General features: G+C 40.8%; 1 protein-coding gene across 1 annotated transcript in view; it reads right to left on the bottom strand.

Annotated features, from left to right (window-relative positions):
- Positions 1-24,419, bottom strand: part of large1 (LARGE xylosyl- and glucuronyltransferase 1) — a 109,994-nt gene that overhangs the window by 75,443 nt on the left and 10,132 nt on the right. Inside the window, exon 5 of the mRNA XM_061269062.1 lies at positions 21,085-21,152. Coding sequence (XP_061125046.1) covers positions 21,085-21,090 — 6 coding nt within the window. The 5' untranslated portion in view covers positions 21,091-21,152. The remainder of the gene's footprint in view (positions 1-21,084; positions 21,153-24,419) is intronic.

The raw sequence follows: 24,419 nt of genomic DNA, 5'->3' as shown, positions 1-24,419 counted from the left end.
CAGGGGGAAAAAAACACGCAAATGTGGACAATATAATTTGATGGCGCTAAAGTGGACATGGATTTGCACCTGTTTTCCAAAACAAATGCCTCTCTTGGGCTCCCGCGCACACAATGAGCCTGCGGTTGATTTGAAATATGCTAATGAGGCAAAGGCTTCAAAGACAATGCAAAGATGGCGGCAAGAAGAGGATGAATTAATGGCCTCTGAGGCATGGCGTGAAATGCTAAGGAGCTTCGGTGAGGGTTGGAGGAGGCAGATGCTTTTGCCAAATGGATACCTCACTTGAGGCATCCTTGCTGAGATTTATTGTTAAATCCTCAAATAGTAAATACATAGAAGAGGATTTATCCTCACCTCAAGTCATTAATTGTTGGAATAGTAAATCTCCCCAGAGGGTGATTTTACACTCACCTAAAGTCACTTTCACTTTCATTTTATTTGGCATAATAACGCAAAATCAAACCTAAGTGTAGTAAACATTCCATTTATTATTCCTCACATAATTCTGCATGAGCAAAGTAATCCGTCACAAGGTGCTTATTGCCACGGGGTTATTCCCAGCGGCAAAAGATGAAAAATGCAATCGAGAAGTCTGAAGTCATTTGGATTTTAGTCTGTTACACACTACGGCAGGACAGTGTCAATTTGAAACGCTACATATTTTGCAGAGGTCATTCTTTTCAAAGTATCAGTGGATGTAACTAGTTGAAAAATAGTCTTCAGATATTTCTGAGACGCTTCTATCAATGTCTCCCATATACAGTCAGAATGTATTACCCCTTGAGCAAAAATGCTAACTAAAAGAAAAATGGGACACCAAGACATATTTGTCACACTATCTGCTTATATTTGCACAACCTTACATTTACCTCCCCTATGGCAATGAAGTATTTACACAGTGCAAATTGCTTGTTTGCGCTCTTTCTGCTGTCCTCATTCATGGGTCATTTTTCAATAAATATGGCAATGAGCACATTTTCTTCAACTAAAAAACAAAACAAAAAAACCCTGATGCCCTCTAAAATAGAGTCAAAATTATCCAATGATTGTCCAGTGATTTCGCAAGCATTTTTTTAACACTGTATACACCACCATCATTGTGTGAATGAAGTAATATAGTAAAAGCACTTTCCAAAGCGCTTTAAAAACGAAATCCATTTCAGGGAGCCTGAGGCAAAAAAACCCCTCTCTATTGTCCCTTTATGGAACGATATAATTCCTTATAAAATCCAGGATGAGACTTCTGCAGAGTGCGGTCTTCACTTGAAAAATAAATATAAAAAAAAGTATACCTGTACCGTCAAAGTATCCTCAACATCAAGAATTACAAAAATCTATTTTTTGGGCTAACACCCAACATGGAAAGAATTTCGCACAATTGTTATGCATCTGAAGACTTCAAATTGCTCATTTTCTGACTTAAGTCGTACTAAGACCGACACCTCCGAGTTTTGGGGTTCGCATCATCTGTCAGTCAACCCCACACAGCAAGAGTCTATTGCGCCTAGTTTTCATTTGTGACCTGCGTCAAAATGTACGTACAATGGCGGCCGCTAGATAAGAGCATCGATCCGGTTCGGTTTGTGTGAGACCGTACAGGGGGAAGGTAAGGAGTCTTATAGCTTCTATTACCAGTATTGATCAGGGGTGGCTTTCCACATCGGTCATTTTTGGCATCGCCACCTCTGAAGGTGAGCCTCCCCTCGGCACAAGAGCGATGTCGGCTCTCAACTGTTGTCGAGAGAGGAGATACAAGCGTACGTAGAAGAACAGGGGTTTGCATATTCTAAAAAAACACGTAAGTAAGCCGAAAATCTACTAGCCTAATGCTAGCACATAACGGGAACCAAGAAGCAGCACAAATTCCACTGTTTTTTTTTTTTAAATTAAGGAGCCATCGCTCACTCGATTTTGTTTATCCAAAATATCGATTACTTACTCCAATCGTGACAGGTAAAGCTAGTTTATTGATCCATACCCACCGCTACAGCAGTGTCATTTTATCCCCTAATACCTCTTTATACATTGACTTTATGAATAACGTAGCAGACGGCCTCGGCCATAAAATGACAACTGTTGTTGTCATTCTCTGTTGACTGCCTGTGGTAATGAAAGCCGTGTTGGATTTGTTACTGTTGGGAGTCACAAATTGATACCCGGCATAGGTCAGCACTGACGCTTAATATCTGTCTCAGCTCCTGAAATAATGGGAATATCTATATAGCGATTACGGTTCAGAGATGCCAATGTTTCATGGTGTCACCTTATCAATTAAAGTCACATTCCCCACCCCCCCCTGCTCGGCTATAAGAGGTACATTTCAGAGCAGTCAATCACAGCTAATTACTCTCAAAAGCACTTAGCCGGTCTGCCTATATTAGTCTTGATAACATTATTGCATTCCATTATTGAAGAAATTGAACCATCTGTAGCAGCGGTAGTGAATGTGGAAATTGTTTTATGTTAAGGAACATTCGTCCACACATTGTTTTGGGGAAATATGTACAGAAACAGTATATGAACATTATAACTACATCAAATTTTGAACTTGAACATTAAATCAGCAATTTGGAGGGCATTTGGATGGAATATAAATCTCACTCACTGTACCAAGTGTGGCTCGTGTGGAGATTAATGTAGTGAATAAAGAAAGGACCAATTATAAGTGAAGTATGAAACAAAAGCAGAGGCTACCATTCGGCTTTGAATGGCATTCATAAATATTATAAATAATTGAGTTTTGAGTTTGCTTACAATTGGAGCGCCTTTGGCATAACAGTGAAGATTGATTTTTTAATAAACAGAGCATGTTTTAGATCTTACCCAATTTTCACTGAATTATGAAAACATCCACAGTCTCCATCTACAGAAGCCAGCAGGAATGTAGCTAAATGGAATTGGGCAAATGAGGCGCGGTGACGAACGGAGAGACTTTTCCTACAATATACTTTGATGGTTTTAGAATATACAATGTCACAAAATGTGTCTCTGTCCAACTGGAGACGTGTAAGTTAAAAGCTTCATGACAGTCCGAGCACAAATACAAATGATTTCCATTTGTCGTAAAAGACACTATCTGCTCACGAGTCCAAAACGAAGCTGCACTGTCCTCGCGTGTGTTGTATGTCACCGTGATTCAGATGAATTGTGCGCGAGACGGACGAGCATTTCTTTAAACGAGGCAATTTGTATCTGGGGATGTGATATATGTCCCGAACGACGTCCGGTCAATTAGTAGTATGTCACGTACAGTTGAGGCACGCGCTAAAGACAAACTCGAGTGCAATCTGACGTCTCCGAAAAGAGGCATTTCCTTGTTGGGACTTGATTTCAATTGGAGTTGGTAACGATTTGATTTGATTTGGGCCTCTGGCTGTGCACGAGAGCCACCCTATATGAAAGGAGGCATCTGCCTGAGCCGGAAAACACTCAAGCATCCGTCTGGAGCATCTGCTGTGCTGACAGGTGGAATAAATCACTCGCTCCACTGCAGTCTTGCAGCACACAGAACCCAACGCTTGTGTGGACTGCAGCAGCTTACGGCCGCTGGGCATTGTGCCCTGCAGAATACTAGCGAGGTACCTCGGAGAGGCATTGTTTATAAAAGCGCTATTAGTCTTGCTGAAGAAGCACCCCATCAAACTTTGGGAGCTCTCCATATTTTTTCCCCCCGCCTCTGGTGACGACACTAGAATGAAGCAACAATTTATTTCGGTTTCTTCAAATCATCAAATTTCAAATTCATCCTCACGGGGCCAGCGCACTGGCCCTTGATGTTGTCGGCACAGTGGATTCATACTCCGGCAATGATTGCAGTGAGCACGTATTAAAAATATTACCTTAAGCAGGCAGGAGAGTGATGGGCATCCGCCCGTCCAATTTACATCCACTTTCCAAAATTGAATTGCTGCACTGCAGTACACCATGCATTACACCATAAGAGTATTGTGCTCTAGTCAGAGTCCATCTAACAGTCGGGTCACTTGGGTTTATTTCCAAAGGGTCACTTGGGATTCATACAGTCTGGTCATTTACTGTGTGCTTACTTCTTCCAGGCTGGGAGGTCTGGCCATGCCTCTAAATCGAGGCACACCCGGGGGAGTATCAGCATGACAGATGACAGCCTGCGAGCTTGCTGTAAGTGCATCCGACAGCGGCGGGGGGATGGAAGGATAGAACATCACAGTTCTTCACTCCCTGCATGTCATAGCTAGTTTAACCCAGTGATTCGCACCGCATGGAGCCTTCAGTCTAAACATTGATACTTGGGCAACCTCTGACCCCTTTTAACATGTCAATTAGATGTCAATAAATGTCTCAGCGGTGTCAGAATGTTTCGATCAGTCGGATGGTTCACGAACGTCAGCAAAAATGAGAGACGACTGACACAGTGAGTCCTGCCTGGATGAAGCCTGGTTAATAACACAAAAGGTAGCAGTGGACTGACAAGCCAGTTTTGGGCTGTTCCACTATGAGACTTCACAAGGGAATAGTTCTGGAAAGAACTCTGCCTGCCCTCAGTCTAATGAGATCCAAAATATAAGATAGAGTAGGGGATCGCCTACTGAAGTTCCTGGGGTGGCGGGAAATAAAGTAAAAATATTACATGACACTATTTAAGTAGATTTGCATTAGGTGTCAGCCAGGATCCGCTTAAATCAGGTTATTCCATTTTTCAACCGCCATGGAGAGCAACATGGTAGATAAAAGTACTGTAAATGATTTGGATTAGGATTGTCAAGGCTTCACTATACGGTCATCATAAATTGGGTCTCACAATGTGGTATTATGAACACTCAATTATGTGGCTCCATCTTTCACGTTGGGGGGGTTGGAGGAGTTTCTGAGAGCAGTTGAGTTTGTGGTAAATTGGGGTGATGGGAAAAAAGTGAGTGGCGGTCGATCCAATCTCAACCGGGTACCCACACGCTGTGGAATTGGGACAACGGATAATACAACAAGTTGACTCCATAGGCGCAGAATTGGACAGCTCCAAGCAATTTCCTGCAGCTGGTTCGGCTCGCCTGGACGGTCGCAAAATAGAGCAGATGATGTCTATCTTTCTTTTCAAGTGTTTGGCTTCATATACACTCAACTGTTAAGTGCAGCTCGACTTGACTCGGGATATTAAATATGGATCTTCATAATAACGCACGCGAGAGATGGCTGTCTTGATAACGTACTCTGAGTGGACAGTCTATTAGGTACACCGACACATTCCAATCTGATCTAATCTGATGTAATGTTTTATCTTGTCTCATGTTTTGGATCATAAAACACTTGTTTTTGAATAGGGGTGTGTAGACTTTCAATATCCACGGTGTGTCAATTGAGTCTCCAGCATTCATCTGAATGCAAAACCGAAAATATCAGCGCTATTCGCAAATGACAAAAGACATCATGTTCAAAAGGAATTCAATGTTATGTGTGATTGCCAAGTGACAAATCAGAATATCAGTCGTGATTGCACCCCCTCCTTCCTTTGATACATTTTGATGTCAGTAATTGTTCCACTTCAGAGAGGCTGTCATTTAATGAATTGTCTCGACAGGAAAACAACATTGATGATTAATAAATAATTTGCACGTTAAAAAATAATATTTCATCAACGCCTGGTATACCATCAAAGCAACACATTGAATTATTTTGAGGTGTTCATTTGATGTCTAATGGTTTGTATCCTGAATTTGTCTGCTCGGTACAATCGCTCTTTGCAAGAAATAAACTAGAACGACCGCTCTTGGAGTGCCACACTGTTTATTAGAATAATATAGAAAATATACAACTGTGTCTGGACCAAATGCACAAAACCCAGCGACCGATTGAGAGACTTCCATTGCGTCACAACACATTGCCTCACACTGTTGTTTGTCACTAGTCTCCCACTTTCAGCCTGTTCACTTTCATCATTTTTAATATCCTCCAACTGATGAGGGAGACAACCTCACTAATGCCCAGTCAGATTAGTCATAAATCACCTGCCAATCACACTCCAAGCCAACAAGCAGTCGGAGAGAGCAGCGGCTAGCCAGGCTCCGGGGTTTCATCTTTTATTTGGAATAGTTGTTTGACAGTTAATTAACTTGCTCAAGATCATACAGGCCTCTTTGAATATTCCCAAATAGGTTTGTCTGTGCGAAAGGTCTGCATCACATTTATTTAACTAGTCATACGTCCACACAGATGTTAAAATAAAATGACAAAAGATAACTAAGAAAGTGATCGGATCACAGCACAAGGGAATGACTGAACTGAGGTTGGACTAATAACATTTCACAAAAGGCCATCCTTTCCCTGTAACGGTAAAAAGCCATCCAAAAACAATTCACTGAATACGGTCTATGCTCCCTAACCTGGTTATTACACGTGTATCACTGCCAGCAAACATCTCAGCCTGGTGATGTGTTGACGCAAGGTCCCGGTCCAGATTGTTTCCATTTGTGCTGCCCTAATACAAATGCTATCACAGGCATCCCTCAAGGGTATCGGGAGCGTCCCACTCTATCTTTAGAGCATCTCTTATCTCTCGCAGAAGAAACTAACAGCACCACAACTCCTCTCCCGATCTCCTTGTATTTTATCTTACTGAAAAAGAAGGGTTACGCCAGGTAACGCCTCTTGCACCGGCTCCACGGATAATTAATCGCAATTGGAGTAAGTTTGTATTTATATTGCGTCATTGCGTGTTAAGAGTCTCAATGCAAAGTGCAAAAAAGCTAATCTGGAAGCGGTTAGAGGTTAAATGCGAAGCACACTTAAAAGTGCTTGAAGGTAAGATGAATCAAAAGCTGCCATTTTATGTTCTGGTGGGAATCTGCATGTCGATTGCAGGTCGCTGGTTTGCAAATTTCAAACGTTTTAACGGGTCAAATTTCAGGAAGAACCGAAAATGCACTAAGTCTAACCTTTCAGGTTGAACTTAGTTTGACCGAAAAACCCTCAAATGACGAAATTGTTCAATGTTCCGGTAGTTCTTGCACAACTTTGCAGTTCTCAAACAAGGGGCGGAATGGCAAGATTCACAATAGGGGTTGAATGGGGGAGCCGTGTCACAGTTTTACAAAAGATGTCTTTCAAATTTTTGCGAGTATATGATGTCCTAGCTCACCTCCTTTTGATTCTGCACACACACAGCAGAAATATGAAGTTCTACTCCCAGTGCAGCGAAGGTAAACACATTGACTTTCTGTGATCCTTATTGTACAGAGGTCGTAGGAGACACCACTGAATGGAGTAACACAATATACTGAATGTACACGTGTGCTTGTTCAAGCTGTTTCTAGCAGTGTTGTATGTCTCCTCCTGAAGTATTATCGTTATTCTTTCTTGCCTTCTGAACTCTCTCATCTTATTTCATCCAGCAAGCCTCTCGATTTTTTGTCAACACCAGTTTAAAACTGTGTCTCATCTTCAAATATTGAGATTTAAACTAGATACTGGTTTTAAGAATTTGATACAGTGTGAATTCGGCAATTACATGTTTCCTTTGACTCGGGCCATGTCGGTGCGAGGCATGCCGGAGTCATTCATGCAGCCATGTTGAATGCATTATTGTGCTCATGCTAAGGTGTTGTTAGAGGATGGCTCTGTCGTTTTGGATCAGATGGTGAGAATGAATCAGAGCGTGAATTAGGCCTGCTCTTTTTAGCTCCAGACTCCAAATGACACGGGTGTCTTTGGATTACAAATTATTCATCGGACCATTTTAATGTACACTGCAATGGACGTAAAAAAAAAATTACTTCATGTGCAAGTTGGAACGTCATTTCTGAGTAATCACATCTGACAAACATGTTAAGGATTGTCAGACCTTGATGGAGTTCTACGCGCCCAAATGTGCAATTGTAACGATTCATTTTTACATTTGTCATTTGCATACTGTCAGTCATTCATAAATTCAGTCTGATAACTCTCGTCTCTGATATAGGCTCCCAAATTGTCTACCAATCTCTATCGGATAGATTCAGGTACAAAATGGCATATTCAGCTTTGGAATTCAATTGCAGGGTGCTGGAATTGTCCCCGTTAACAAACGATTCAGTAATATTTAAGCGTAAATATAAACATGCTAAAAAAGAGACATTTCACAAGACATGCTGTCGACTTGCTGTACATGCTGGAACGAGCTCAAGCGTGAAGACCAACATGGTGCCGCAACCCAAAAACGTGTGAGCGTGCGACCATGTGTTTTACTTCACGCCGAGCAATCTATCACACTCGGTGGTCTCCCACTTTGAAAAGTGTTGAATTGCGCTGTAATTGGATTCTACTTGCCCGTCCAAAAAAAACTGGTTGCCACTTAGATCACTAAAAAAAAAGTCGCCTCTCATTGGCTCATTTGGATTGTCAGTCACTGCAATGGTTTGATGAACGCGTTTGGGCTTTTAGGACTAGAAGGAAAAAAAAACCTCAAGAGAACACGGACCTTCAACAAAATCTATTCGCCAACATTATTCTAGAAATATGCTTTTAAATAAACAGCCACGGTGTCCACTGTTTCAATTAAAGATCTGGTTGAACAATCTCCTGAAGGGGGTGACCTTTGACTTTTAAGTGTTCACTGTAGGGTCCATACCCCCAAAAATTGCACTAAAGTCGGAAGCACAGCTCACGGGCAGAATAGATAAACAATTCATTCCGTTTTAATATTCAACTGGGAGAAGACCGTATCGCCTGTGCAGCGAACCGCCATCGCTCGTTTTGCTTTTATGCGCTAGCGCATCCGATGAGACAATGCGATCGAACATCTGTGCGGTTATGACTGTTCTCGCCACGAAGCCGTTGGTATGTCGTTGTGAGCGCATGAATTTGTAATGGCGGGCGTCTGAGGTCGACACAACGGTAGATGCGATTTTATCTTTCTTTTATCTCGGCTCTCAGTGGATTCCTTTTAGAGCAGCTGTCCTGCATTTTGGCCCGTCTTCAGCGGCTATCCCAAGTCGCTGAGTCGCCCCCATGCTAACCGCGGAGCATCTAGTATAAAAACAGACATGACCTGCTTATTCAGGTCAGCCCAAGTTGGGCCAGTTGAGAACATCTGCCGCCGTAGCTAGTAAAAGAATGGGTCAAGGTTAATAAGCCCAGAACCGAAACCTATAAGTTTGTGTGTGTAAGACAGGGAGGTCACGTAAAATAATTAAGGATGTAGCTTCCCTGAAATTATTGATTGTGTTTGTTTATAAGTAATAATTTGAAAACCAAATAAAATGAATAAATGAACATCAATTTTCTAGAGTGCTGCTTTCGTGCTTGGTCATGTGGAAAGAATAAGGTAATCATTAGAAACACAAGGTCAATAATTGTGTGTGTGCTTGTAGCACCATTCAGAGGTGTTCATAAACAATGTGGCGAATGAGTTTAAATACGTCAATATTAAATGTGTCCTTTCACAACTTTAATGACCCAGGCGCATTCGTTCGCATCAGTGGGCAGGAAAAGGAATCATACTATATACATATATATTGTTTTCGAAGCTAAAATTGTTTGATGACGTCAAGCCAGTCCCGACTGAATTTGACGACACGTGAGGAACGATCAATGAATCCACTCTAGAGTGTCTTACTAAGGCCCAGCCCGATTCATTTCTCATTCGTGATCATGATTGACTGCAAGCAGTCGTCTTTGCCAGGATAAAAAAAGAATTCATTTGACAGTAAGCACTGGATCGACCCACCAGTCAAAAATCTGTAAGGAAAACCCAACAAGTTCAGAGAGGATTTCAGCAGACCATTACATTCAATTGTATCGAGAACAGGCCGAGCCATGTCAAAGTATTCCCTTGAGTCTGTCCAGTGAAGCTTCTCCCCTTTTGGAGTGCGTGTGTTGCTTGAGGCCTATTTGGTAAAAAGTTATTATGGGGATGTCTGAAGCCCTAGTCTCTGTGGATAGAGAGAGGCGCGATTATTAAGTCGCCGCACCTCCACGTTAGAACAACGAAACACAAGCCAGTAACAAAAGGCTTGCTCAAGGTTGGGCTGGTTGAACATCTAATACCCCCTTCAGCAAAACAAGAGAACAGCCTTTAATTAAAAGACTATGCTTTACTTATATTGATTAACCCTGTGCAATAACAAGGCAGTAATCCCGTGTTGCTTGCGCATTATCAGGAATTCAATCATTATGAAATACAATATCGGCCTGTCTGACCTGTCTCCAGGATGCGATTATTTGATCAAACGTGAAAACCAATGTCTCGGGCCCGCCACCCACCGAGGGATATTGCCGAATGTAACAGAAGTGAACGATCGACGCTTGCACACAACCAATGCAATTGAATAGCCATTCATTGATAGTGTAGTTGGTTGACAAGAGACTCCCCATACTTCGCTTTTTAGCAACAGGTCTATTTGAAATGATTAAGTGTTATTGTTAAACACCATATAGCACTACTGTATTGGTCTTGTCTCCTGTTCATCTACAATTCAAATTTCAACGGCAGCATAACTAGACTGTCGCCTTCTCATGACAAGACACTGACATGACAGCTCAGTCACGTTCTGTCGCTTCGCCGTGTATGGCGGGCAAATACTTCCATTTGTTGTACCGCGCCTCCTCACCAAGCAGCCGCTACATGAACGGGAGAGCAAACCGACGCACATTTGACTTCTCTGATTTATTTATTTTACTACGAAAGACCAGACTACGAGTGAATGAATTCCACAGTGACGTTCTCATAAAACAGCTTTTGCCGTTAAAATGAAATAGCCAGAAGGCAAACATATGCCCTTAAGTGAGGAAAAGCTCACCGTAGTTTGACATGGAATGGAAAACTATGAATGCTCAAATGATTTGCAAGCCTTTAAACTGTACACGTAGGGAAGAAGTAAACAAATCATAACCCAAGACTGGCTGATGAGTTTTTTCAGTCCTAATTATTTTTTCCTTAGATCAGATAGCTTGTCAGACAAGTAATACATAGTCACAGTAAATACAATTTATGATTAAAGGCTAAAATGCTTGTAATTTGACTTGCTGGGTTTGCACTAGCGCGCTGACAAGGGATCTTCAATGAAATCTAGTTGTGTCTTTTGATTTTCTCAACCAGACTAAATGCCGGTACTGAGTTATTTTTACTACCAAAGGAAAATTCACATGCAACATGAAGAAACAAGTACATACAGCTTACGAAATCATCAGATTCCTCCCTTTTGCCATGACATAAGGACTTTGAAGGAAATTATTATCCCGCAAACTGCCGCTCGGATGATCTATAGTATATGCGCAAATAATCTATAGCACATTTGCTCGGGGAACCCAATTCAGCTCCACTCCCATGATGCCCCGAGTCATAACACCGGACTCATCTTTCATGGTTTTCCAATCCAGTGTGTCTCCCAGGAGATCCAGCATCCTGCCCTTTAGCCCAGATGACATTAAAGCGGATTTTGGCCAAGTTCAGTCTGGCAGTCTCTGTTTGAGAGTTTTTCCCCCCTCGCTGTTCAAATTGCTTTTAAAAGTGACCTACATCAAATTTGTTGCCATTTTGAGGCATTGGTGGTAAACTGGACAAATTGTAGCTCTGCATGTTTAAAATCAACCGGAAAAACGACTTCCATTCAGTCCGCAAGAACCCAATTACAGTATGGCTGCTTCGGAATACCTCAATGTGTCCCTTAACAACGATTGTCCTGGGCCTTCCGGTGAGAAACTCATCAAAGTTCAATTCCCTTCAAGATCTTGCCAGACCTATTCACTCCTTTTTGTCCGTCATACGTCCAGAGAACATTACACCAAACCCTTTGATCACGGCAATTTTATCACCAGTATCTATGAAGGGAAATCAGCCCGTCGGTCATTTCTCAAAATGACTCATTTTGTCTCTTAAGTCGAAATTGCCCCGCTTAGAAAATTGACGATAATGTCAATCGGTTTCATCCGAGACATTTTTGTGGAGAGAGGACCACAATTTATGTCTCGCTTCTGGAAAGTTCTTTTTTCCAAGTGGCCATCTCAGGCAAATTAAAATTGCAGTTGGAAGAAAATGCTGTATCAGCAAAAGCAGGTACACTGGAGTGAATCCTTGAGTTTAATTCTCCTGTGCCCATGCTCACAATTTATATGTCAAATGATCTTCCCATTAAAATGAGCAATGCCAAAAAACTATATTTGTATTTTAAGAATAAATGAAAAATAGCAGTGGTCCCCAACGTCTGAACCGGTACTGGTCCGTGGATCATTTGGTATCGGGCCGCACAAGAAAGAATAAAGCGGAATGATGATTCTGTGCTTTAGAGACTGAAGTGTTTTTCTTTGGACTGCACCAAATCTCAAATCAAAAACAAATGTCTGACTTTGCAGCGGCCCTATCAGTAGCCCGATGAGGCAGCCGAGTCGCTGTGTGTATTTTGCCGTGATTTGGTTCTCGTCGCTCGCCTGTGCGGAGACTAAGATCAGCACTGACAACACTTGAGTAATGGTGCCCTGCTTTGGACGGGAATCTCATGAAGCTTCCGATAGGGACTTCTATCTCTGCGTAACTAGGATGGATATCTCCCCTAGTGGAATTTAGACGGTTTATTTAGGCTCAAAGGAAAACAGGATGCTTCTACCCGAAGGCTGCAAAAAGAGAATGTTTTTCCTCCTCTCGACTACATTAATTTAGAACATTAAAATCCATTCGGGTTCATTCAGTGTTTGATTTAGGGAAATATGAGCAACATTTTATGTCACTCGTGACCGAGCTTGACAAAGTGATTTGGCGTCATGCATTTTACTACCCTCAAGATCATGCTCTCATTAAGACACTCATTAGCTACAGACCATTCCCAATCCGAACTTTACGTCTGTAAAATGGTCTTTCTCCAGTTAGCACGGAAATGCCAACAACTCGCAGTGCGCCGCGCATGAGTTGTGCGTGTCCGCGTATCCGACTGCAGAGTTTAAATGTCAGCCCTATTCCAATGTGTCCATCATTGACTCATTCTCGCAAGTGTACATACTTTGCAAAAGTGCTGAAATTTTACTAGTTGTGGATGGTATTCAGTAAATGTCACGTAAACAGTGAAGTTACGGAATGTGTTCCACAAGGGGGGGGGGGGGGGGGGGGCACACACTCATTATTTGCTTTTGCTAAGAAGTGAATTAACCGCAGCACTCTCCAGTCAACTCTGCTAACCTATCCACTGAGGGTTCTATTTTCTTTTTAATTAATCTCCAGCCTTTAATTACCCTTTATTTCATCTGCGTCACTGAAAAGTATTTTGTGAATTATATTTTAGTGATGGTTATTTGGGTGTTTGAAACGGATTAATTTGATTATACTATTTCAATTGGGACATATTGCTTTAGTTTTTGTACAATTTGCTTACAGTCAGACTTTCTGGAATGAATTAATCATGAAACCTAAGGTCCCACTGTAAAGTAATCTTGCCTTTGTATCCTTGTCACATTTACAGTTTGGGCTGTACTTTTCATTGTTGCATTCTAATTCCTCTTTCACCCTTTTTAACGTGATGTTTCAGCAGTCGCGAGGGAGCGTCACTGTCGTTGTCAGCATGTCGTGAGCAACGCGGCGAAATTAATCGTGCGAGACTCTGGCAAAGGCGTTAATTTATCATGTAAAGGTATAAATTACAGGGGGAAAACGGAGGCACATTAATCTTCATAGGGCAAAAAAGCAAAATCGGCAGAAAATGAACACGCCAGACTACTTTGATTTGCTTACATGCGGAGAAAATGAATGATTGCAGTAAAGCTATGAACTTTTGAGATTTCTGCTTGGAGGAATGTTTAACTCTTAGTTACAAGGAAATATGTATATACATATGTACGATTACATTTGCAGAAAAGAGGTATGACATTATGATTTAAAATTTTGCAAGTTTGTCACAATGAATACAGTGGCTCTAACTTATAAAAAAGCAAATGGGAAAAAAGGCTTTTGCACTGAGGGAAAATTCTATCTTTGCAATCATCTGCCTCACTCCCTAAAACTTTGGGTGATGAAAGCTATGACTCAATGTCGATAGTAAAATAAGCCTTCTGCAGCCAAACATCTATTAAAGATTAAAATGAAGTTATAAACTAAAATTATCGCCGCATTGCCAAAAAAAAGTCAGACAGTTTCTGTAGACCGATTCCAGAGAGCGGTAACACTGAGTTAATCCTGTGTTTTTAAGGCATGCCAAGTGAAATAGTTATTGTTAGATAAGAAGGTTAAGAGTGAGAGAAATCAATACAATTCTTATCTTACTTGTGCAGGGGGGAGTACCAAAAGCTGCATTTTGGTGGAAATGACCAACGGTAATTAAATGCACAATGAATTGTGTCATGTCTCCTTTAAACCGTTTTCCTTTTCCTCAGCATGGCTAATTAACTTGATTTGTTGTTTTTTGGGTGCATTGATCCGTAGGTCATGAAAATCTTCACTGGAGGCGTTTACTCCCTAAAAGAGGTCAGTTACATCAAAAAGCGACAAAATGAGGTCTTTATCATTTGTCTTTATATGTAAAACTAAATTGTGACAAAAGTCAATACAGGCAGCAAACATGGAGGGCCAAAATTAAATGTCAATTAAATGTGCCCCGGTGAGATTCAGTCTGGGCTGAAAACACAAATGAAGGGACCGAATTTAAATTGAATTTTTGTGGCAACCCTTTTAGTGTGGCCACAATTAACTGCGCACCTAAAAGGTAGCCCAGTTATCCACAAGCTAGCTCAAAACACCTGCTCCTGAGAAAACATACAATGAGTTTAGACAGCAGCCCATTTAGGCAGCAAAAAAGATATAAAGTGGACAAAATATGGATCAATTTAGGGAGGGTAGGTCACAACCTCAAATGCCCGCAAGCAACTACCCAAGAGCCCTTGCAGTTAGCTACGATCAATGGCATCGCTTGCTGAAAGCACCCGCGGCATTATCAACCACTAACAGAGAAAAGTACCTAGACCATTATCTCGGTCAGGGCGAGAGACGGATGGCCCGCATTGGGAATCAGCTGTTACCGGTGTAATGGATCTATGGAGGACACTTTGCTATTGATACACTGAATAAAAAATAAAAATTCAAAGATAATACACAAATACAATTCTCCATTTGAGGAAACTTCGGTTTAACGAGTGACAAAGTATCGTAATATTAGGTGGTTCTTCTGGTTAACCTGCGGAATATGAATGCATTGTGCCAATGTAGATTTATCAGCGTCCCCTTGGCTGTCTGTATTTCACTGGAGTGAAACTGACAAAAGTGGACCGGGGTATCTCTGGCGAACGTGCGGCGCACTGTTCTTTATTGAATAATGCAGCAGAGCCTTTAGCTCAGCAGTCCTCCCTAATGTACCCGGCACTAATTCTCCAGGAACATCGCAAGCTGACTGCACAGCGTGGATGTCTGCTTGTCTCTGCCTGATATAAAGACATAGAAATCATTCATGTTCACTCAGCCGTTGAATTGACTTCTTTTTTTTTTTTTTCGGGGATTTATCGACGTACAGTGAAAGACAAGGTTGCTTTAAGCCTGTTTGAATGTGGAACAGCCCGTCATTTTGCGCTTATTGAAGCACGGATGTCGAAATCTTTTAATCTGCACAATTCGTGGTAGTTTTACTTCGTTTCGGATGAAAGATAACACCTTTAATCATTTGCTCTCATTGGCCGTTCAGTCATTCTGTTCATTAACGCTTGTTGTCTAATTTGGCATTGCCACCGTTACAAAAAATGAAAGTGATGGCAGCTTTGATAGCTCTCTCTCTCGCTATTTCATGCTCAAAAAGAACCGGCAGCATAGATAACAGATGGGTAACATTCAAGACAATTACCTAAATGCAATATATTTCATGAAAAAAGGTCACATTACTTGATTGCAGAGATATAAATTATACTGGAAACACCCACTTGAGGCAAGGACGAGACAGTGTGGCCATTGCATCTCTAATTTGAAAATTTAATGGATGTAAAATTCTCCACACCCATGATATATATGATATATTTGAAAAAATATTTTTCTACATGTTCGAAATGCCATTATTGGCGGGAAAGGTTTTGAAACAATTGGTGTCATTTCTTGTATAACATTGAATACCATCCACTGTATATGGCACAAGCATTCAAAGGGCTTTGTTTTAGGCTATTTGCTCTCAAATGGTAAAAATAACTATGGCAACTAGTCTTTGCTTAATGAATTCTGCAACAGAAAGATCAATTTGTTGGAACAAAAAGAAAAATAGAGGGTCCAAAGTGACTCCCGCAGGGATCACACTGGGTGAAAGAATGGCAAATAATGAATGGACTTCTGCGCTGATGCTAATGCTGATAGCAGCATAGACAAACACTAAGCCGTGTGTTGATACCCTATCAACAGTTTGCCGTCAAATACATAAAAAAGGAGATATCGATCTGGGTTAGAACAGATAGAAAGTAAACGTTCTCCTTTTACCTAAGTATCGTACAGTGCGAGTACAATTGCCACCTCTGCTCATTTCACATTTCCATCCAAGCAAACTCTGTTTGAAAAAGCCTATTAAGAATTTATTTGTATTTGTGTGGAGTTAATACCCTTTTGCAGACCACCATTGCAGAGTCAAAGCTGTAAAAGTAAAAGGTTGCTGCGTTTATCTTCAAGGTGGGCCATATTCTGTCAGCCGCAGGTAAGTGGCGGCGCTCCAAAAACAGCCTACTGTAATGCCCTTTGGCTGCAGTTCGCCACTCGTGGTAATGGCCAAATTTTTTTTTTACGCGCACTAAACCTCTTTACAGCTGTGCGCGGGCCAATTGCACAGATGCTAATGAACGAGCGTGCGAAGATTCTCGCTGGGCGCGTATGCTGCGGGTTCACCTCCACAATCCACAGTACACGGTTCCAGCAGAGGAAGGGTGATCACGGAAACAAGGGAAAGCGAGCGGTGAATGTTAACCGCCGGCAGCTAATGATATGCTGTGGCGATTACACAACAGACACTAATTTAAGGTTGTCAAGCCCGTAGTTCAGAGCAGGGGCAGACTTATTATTAGGCAAACAGAGGTGATTGATTGCCCGAGACCTGGAGACTAATAGGGGGTCCGCAAATGGATTCACAAAGTTTTCTCCCATTTTATGATTAACGTGCTATAAAATATCAATACAAAATCCCCCTCTTTGCTTATCATGCTATGGACTATTCCATTTGCTTCCTGCGGATTGAACCTTTTGGGCATAATTTCAGTATGTAATTTAACAAGGGTGTGTAGACTTTCTATCCGCTGTAACTGTAGGGTCTCGATGGAATTTATTTATATCTATTTCATTCTGCGTGTTAAATTAAAAACCCCTAGTGAGCCGGTTAATGCTCTAGGGGCCTTATATTTGACACACCTGCTCTAATTGGTAGGCTCACGAGGGGAAGACTGAAAGATTTTGCTTATTTGCATACTTATCTGCCAATAAAAGGTAGGCCCTTCCACTTACAGTGAATAAATGACGAAACATTCCAGTGTAATTGCATTTTGATGGCATGATATGAAGAGTTTTTACATCGGCACGCCATCTTTTTATGAAGTCACCTGACATATGGCAGCTAGGGCAGCGTTTTGTGATCGTCTTTAGCGCACGTTTACGTTGAATGTAATTCGCAGTGCGGCATAATGTGACAAGAGTGGCTGTCATGCATTTTCATGTATTATTTAACGCACACTTACTTGCTTATATATGGCCTTTATCAATAATTTAGCGGCACTCTTCAAATGCTCGCATGGTGATTAATCTCAAACATAGCCCCATTTGAAATATTTTCTGCTAGGCTATTTGTCTTTCCAATAAATAGCAAGCCTTTCTTTTTTGTTTTCTATGTTTGTTATGTTTATGAATCTGTTGAAATGTTGTCCATGCATGGTCACATATTGCGTTTATTGTTTTATTGTATTTTAATCATGGGACTGTTACTATTGAAATGGCTGTCGTCATGCTCATGATCTTATCCCTCCTCCAATCCTCTCTTTTGTAATAAAACATGTTATTACTATCAGATTGTGTGCTCAGCTTGACCCTAATGAGGGCAAGTGCTAAAGAAGACAGATGGAGGGATACCGCAATTTACCAAAACAAATGACAATCTGCACGGCAATGAGGATGCAATAAAGGGCAAATATAAAATGTGCAGCAGCATGCTGTTTAACCAAAGTGTGTGGCGGTCAGCGCGTGGCATGGGAGAATACCAGAGACGAATGGGAGTAGATTATTTTGAAGAATTAATATTGATGAGTTAACAAATGGGGTTCTCAAAATGCCACGCGCCAAAGGGCAAAGAGGCAAAAGGGAACAGAGCCCAGAGAAAATGATGTTAAATGAAAAGGCAAAAGTGCAATTCGGGGCTTCTGGGAGCATCATTTTCGACATTACAAGAAAAGATGGCAGAATGGAACTGCAATTTTCTTTTTTTAATGATTGATAAGATGGAGAAATTGTGTAATACTGAATTGTTGTTACGACTCGGCTATGGTCCGAAAGTGTGAACTGCACAAGAGGGAAATACTACATTCTTGTAAATGAAAGTCTTGAAATAAAAAAGATAATTTTCCAAGGCAACAGATGGTGCGGCAATTTAACACTTGAATATTGGCTAAAGCCAAGCTATATGCACGGAATTAAATATACTGGTGATACGGTTGGATCGCTTTGTCGCGTTGGCACTCTACTTGATTTGATTCGCAAATTCGAGAAATCTCCCACGTTGTGTGGATTAAAAAAATATATAATTCGACATTACTTCACATGTTGAGCGGGTGGGGAGAAACCTACAGAGAACTTCAGCGAGTTTACACTTGCTCTTCATCTCAGTGTGGCATCGAGCAAAGAGTAAATTAGAATGCTTGCAAATGGTTTTCTTTACTGATTCTATTTGCTATGCATGACAGAATCATCCCGAGGCATTGCTCTCAGCTCCTAACTCAAAACACCCGCTGCTAAGACGACTTAGGAAAGCCACGTTTTCTTTTTTTGGGGGGGGGGACCTAAAGTTCTTATTTCACAAGTCTTTTCCTTCCAAGCACCCAACTGCGAAGACCATAATAATCCTCCTCTAATATTGCTTTTGCCTCAGGTTTCATCCTAATTAACTTAACGTGATCAAGCCAGTCTCCGTGGCGACCCATTTGGAAAATGATCATTTCGCATTTCTTAGAGGTGTGAGGTGAGGCTTACTTAACAGAATAAGGCTACGGCTAAATATTTGAAGGAAGAACGTATTTTAGGAAGCTCATTTGCCTCTTGACATAAGGCCGCACACCCCGACATGCATAAAACATCTTTTGCTAACCTCCCCACAGGCAGGAATCGGGTTTCATAGAGACAAATGAATCCATGTCTACTTTCATACAAATACATATTGTTTCTTTGCCATATGATATAGAATTATATGGTTCACTGTAGGGAAACGTGAATATAAACATAAATATAAACAATTTTTATATATATCAATAGACTAATGTTACTAATTTCCTCCAGCTACCTTTTCCCATGTACAGTTGGACAGGTGAAGCGAAGTGGCAAAGTCTTTGTGGCTTGGAAGCACGCACCAGCCTAATTGATCACCAATGTCATTCCGAAAGCCAAGTCAAGTGCAAAATAGAGCCGCAAATGAGTCGAAGAGATAAGCCGACGCCAAGCTAATTTGCCTCGTAGTGCTCCGTTTAAGATGAAGTCATGGGTTTGAGGTTGAATTCCAAGTTGATTGAATTCCAAGGTCGGCAGAAATAGGGGCATGAAAAGCACACCAAAAATACCCAGTTATCGTTATAAAGAGCAAATAGATAAGATTTGGGATTTATTATCTGTCTGCTCCCGTGCTTTTAAGATGCCCAAAATGCTTCTTCGTGCTGGTGTGAGGGAAAACAAATGTAGTAACTTTCCCACTCAAGCGAAAAGCACTTAACGTGAGACCAAACTGCACAACAACCTGTGCTGTGAAACCTTAGAGATGAATTCTCAATAATAAGGGTGAACGGGTTCGAGTACTTCCAAAGCAGACTGAGTGCTGCCCATGGAGCGCCTGACTAAATATAGAAATAAGTAGTTCATGCAGCCATAAGGAAAACAATAGTTGGGCCTCTCAAATACATTGATTAATAGCATAGAAAACCATCAATGATCAACACCACACTAAAATGGACACACTGAAGGTCTCGATCCAGATATTTTCTCTTTTGTCTCAAGGGAAGTTGGCTAACGGTCTGATTTCTAGGGGATTAGACAAGCTAATTTGAAAGTGACAAAACTTAACTTGATTTGTTCTGTCCAGAAATACTGTAGATATACGACAAGAGCACACTGATTACATTAGTAGTTTAATTTCCCGTGCGCTCCCATTAATAACCCCCTTAAGCCTCTTTCCTCTTAAGACAAGCGGCAGCCGAATAACATTCTTGACATGCCCCCTCTGGTATAAACACACCGCCCGTTTATTATTTAAAGACAAAAAAAAATACATCTTTTTGCACTGACTATGCTTATGTTGACAGTTTCTTGACACTTGGTAAAAAGAAGAAAAAAAAAAAAAAAGTCCCCTAGGCCTGCACATGCACTTTAGTTTTGTTGAAAATAACCTTGAAATTCACAAGAAGTCAAGTAAAATATGAAATATGTCATTTAAATGTTACACTTTAAGAAACAAATCTCAGGGAAAGAGATGACCTTTTGAGACTAGTCTTGTTTTGCCAGTGTGCTGCTTGGCCCAGATGCAAGTAAATTGTAGCAGCCAAGCAGTCCGCCGAAATATGTTTTGAATCATCACGAAAAAATGAAAGGATTTTTTGCACCTCACAATCAAAAATAAAAAAAACAAAAAAACTTTCAAGACCTACCTTTTCGACTCCACATTTTGTGTTTTGTGAGAGAATTGAAACCAGCAGTCCACCAAAATACGTTTTGAATCATCATGAAATATGAAAGAATTTTTGCGCCTCACAATAAAATCAAACAAACCACCAAATGGCTTTGAAGACCTACCTTTCCGACTCCACATTTTGTGTTTTGTGAGAGAATTGAAATTGAAATCAAGCACCAACATGATGCATCTAGCATGTACACAGTCATGAAGCCATATGACATAGGCTTCAACACAAACAGTACGACTAATCTTTTTTAACATAGTAACTCAAAAGCATGTTACTCACCATCATTTGGCACTTTTGTTTCAGGAAAAACTGTCCATTCTTGATTTTTTTTTAATCTGGCTCTCTACCTGCACAAAACAGAAAACCACTATGAGTTTGTTTACATAGAAACATCAGATTTTATCAAATAAATTTAATGTTTTCTAATTAGTAGTGCATTCTTTTTTTTTTAAAAACAAATCTTTGGTTTTTATTTTTTTGTAGTTTTTAATTTAATTGTAGATGTATATGTTGTGTGCTCAATTTAAAACCAAAACAAGGTAACCATATGATTGTCTAACGTTTATATTCTTCAAGCAGCACACACCACTAAGCAATTTGGACCTAAATGGCAGCCTTTTTGCTTTGTTCACTCAATTCAAATGAAGTGGGTCTACAGTATATCCAGCCATACTTTAAACCACCTGTCTCAGATTGCTTAAATGGCATATTGGTTTGGTAATAAGTGGACGGAAGGGGGATCGCTTTGAAACACCGGCTTCCTCATTTGCACTCATGAATATGCATGCAAATGAGGTGGTAATAAATGAAGCACTAAATATGCCAAGGAAACAGTGCACACAAGTGCAAAGTTTAAGGGAACCAATAAAGCAAGGAGGTATTAAGTTTCGTAATTAGTGATTATTTTGATTATGAGGGCGCTGGATTTCGTGGACATACTGGAACTGTTTTTCTTGCTTTTATATTGTGCCGTGATTTTTTTTGTTTGCTTTCACACATTTCTCACCTCAACACCGGTTTTCCCAATGAGTCAAAACAACGGCAAATAATGAAATTTAGATTTTGAGTGTGATTGGTCGTGTAACAAATAAATAAGAATTTAATGAAATTTAACGAGAAATCACTATTCCTGTAATGGTGGCCAGGTTTCTATTACATCTAATGAAAAGGGGGAAAAAAAATAACAATGCAATGGTTGCTAAATTCCCTAGCACCATGGACAGTGACTACGCCTTGCGTTTGTTACACAAAGTTAGTATTTAACAAATTGAACAAAGTGTTGAGCATAATATTATTTCAAACTAGCTGGCTAAGTCTCTATTGACTATTACATAAAACAATTAAGCAGCGAAGAACAGGTTAGCTAACCCTAACCACTAACCCGCTACGCATAATGATTCAACGAACATTCTTTCAACGTGATTATTTCAAGAATGATTTGTACGATTTTCCTCCAGCAGGTTTCTCTTTTGCCTCAGTTGTGCTGTCTATCAAAAAGAAAACGCATAAACAACACTCCTACCGACCCACTTGAGTGTGACCACATCTCGGCGTCGGCACCACATGCAGTGTTGAAACCTTGCCCTATTTCAATCACTTGCAGCTTACCTTCGCTGACATGGGTGACAAAACTCAGCGGGCTTACAGAAGGGTACAAAACACACCGTAATAGATTCACTACACTCACCTCGAGGACAGCTGTGATAAATAATGGGTGGGCCCGAATGCAGCGTGCGGCGGGATACAGCTCATTCCACACAGCCAAAGATGTATAACAGGAAATGACTCGCATTGTATATCTCACTGAATGGCTAATGACACGCTGCACACACTACGGCCTCAGTGGGAAGTAAAACTAATACAGGCTTGGGAAGGAGATTCAAAATCCTTGGCTACAAGTGGAGGGATTATAAAAGTCCAGGCGTCTTCAAATACTTTTCCATGCTGGCAAAAATAATTGTCTCTCTTAAAAAGTCACATTCCTAGAAATTAAAATGAATGTGGTATTTATTCTTATGATACTATCAGTTTTGTGAATTCCCTTATTATTACAACGCTAATATTGATTTCTAACTCCCCATCAAGTTTTTGTCACTGTTGCTAAACAAAACTGCAATACTGAAGCAGGTTTCAAGTTTTTGGGGATGCATTTGTTTTGCACATTAACTCTATCTTGGTAAAGCACATGACATAACTAGAGTGTGCTGCCTATTCAACTGATGATTGCACCTAATGTATGGATCGAATCAATAACTGGATAAACCATAAACCCCCATTCAATTGAAAAAAGACAAAGTGGAGATTATTTACTTGATGACAACGAGGATTAGCGTCATAAGCACCTTGTTTCACAGGCTGTGACAAACAAGATCCCAACTTTGTAATCTTTCCACTCAGACACACCTTGAGCTCGCCTTAATCTACCAGATAGATTATCAGTGCAATCACCAAAACTGCATTGCTTTGTTTTTAAATTACTTATAACACCCCAAGACGTCAGTGATTCCATTTTCTCACCGCCTGCGATGATCCACATTGTTTATTCAGACATTAACATGAAATTAAATGAACAAAACTGAGCACTTTTCTGGCGCAAATGCTTAAATCACCTCAATATAATTCCCCCCCCCCCCCCTTGAACAGTGCGTACGTCCGTGCGCAAGCAACGCAGCGTGGAGTCGTTGTGAGTGCCTCTGTGACCCGCTATGTATCCCATGGTAACGCGCAAGAATGAAAAGCTTTCTTCCCGGCCTGCTCAGATCCTGACAACCAGGAAGCATCCAATATATGTACATACAGCCCCTCCCCACCAGCCTCACTACAGGCTGTCACAAAAACCTGGCGTCACCCACGCACGGAGGAACAGGAACTAACCAGGGTGTCCTAGCATGTAGCTAGTGGCATTATAATTCAGTACAGTAAGGTTTCATGGGTCACACCGTCTTTATTGAAAGTATGTTGAAAAAGCTGAGGTGTATTACAGATATACCGTGCTTGATCTTGAGAAAAATCTATAAAAAACAAGACTGAGTCAAATAAGCCCAGGTTTAAGTGGTAGCTTTGAGGGGATCTTATATTCAAGGAGCCCCTCTCGAGCACATATTTTTGGAGAAATGAACCTGCCACTTGAAGCTCAAATCATTTTTAATTTAAAAGAATAAATCATGCTCCCAATGCACTTCAATGGTGCAGCGGTGAGAGAGGGTTGAGTAAGTGGATGAGGCACTACTAGACAGAGATAAGGCCTTCTTAATAAAAGCGGAGGGTTCAGACGGGGGTCAACACCAATGGCTGCTGCTTATAAGTGAGAAAAACTAGGGCGCGTGTTGTTAATTGTCACAACCGGTCAGCCCATCCATGTCATGTTTGGTGTTTCCAAGTGCAAATATACCTGCTGTTGCCTGCTCCTGTTTGCTTGACTGCCTTATTTGTAGGTTAACTTCCAGATGTCAGCATTTCCCCCCAGAGTGGTTTTGACCGGTTTGTTAGATTTTTTTTTTTTTTTTTTTTATTCAACCGCAGTGGGCCTTTTTGAATTTGAACGGTTCAGTAGTTGAACTTGTGATTCAAGGGGATTGTGCTGTCTTCTGTTGTCACCGTTTGTCTTTTAACTT

The sequence above is a fragment of the Syngnathus typhle genome, linkage group LG21 (genome assembly GCF_033458585.1).
Source record: "Syngnathus typhle isolate RoL2023-S1 ecotype Sweden linkage group LG21, RoL_Styp_1.0, whole genome shotgun sequence".
Lineage (NCBI taxonomy): Eukaryota > Metazoa > Chordata > Actinopteri > Syngnathiformes > Syngnathidae > Syngnathus > Syngnathus typhle.
Note: the sequence above shows the minus strand (reverse complement) of the source record. Positions and strands in the feature narration are given on the sequence as shown.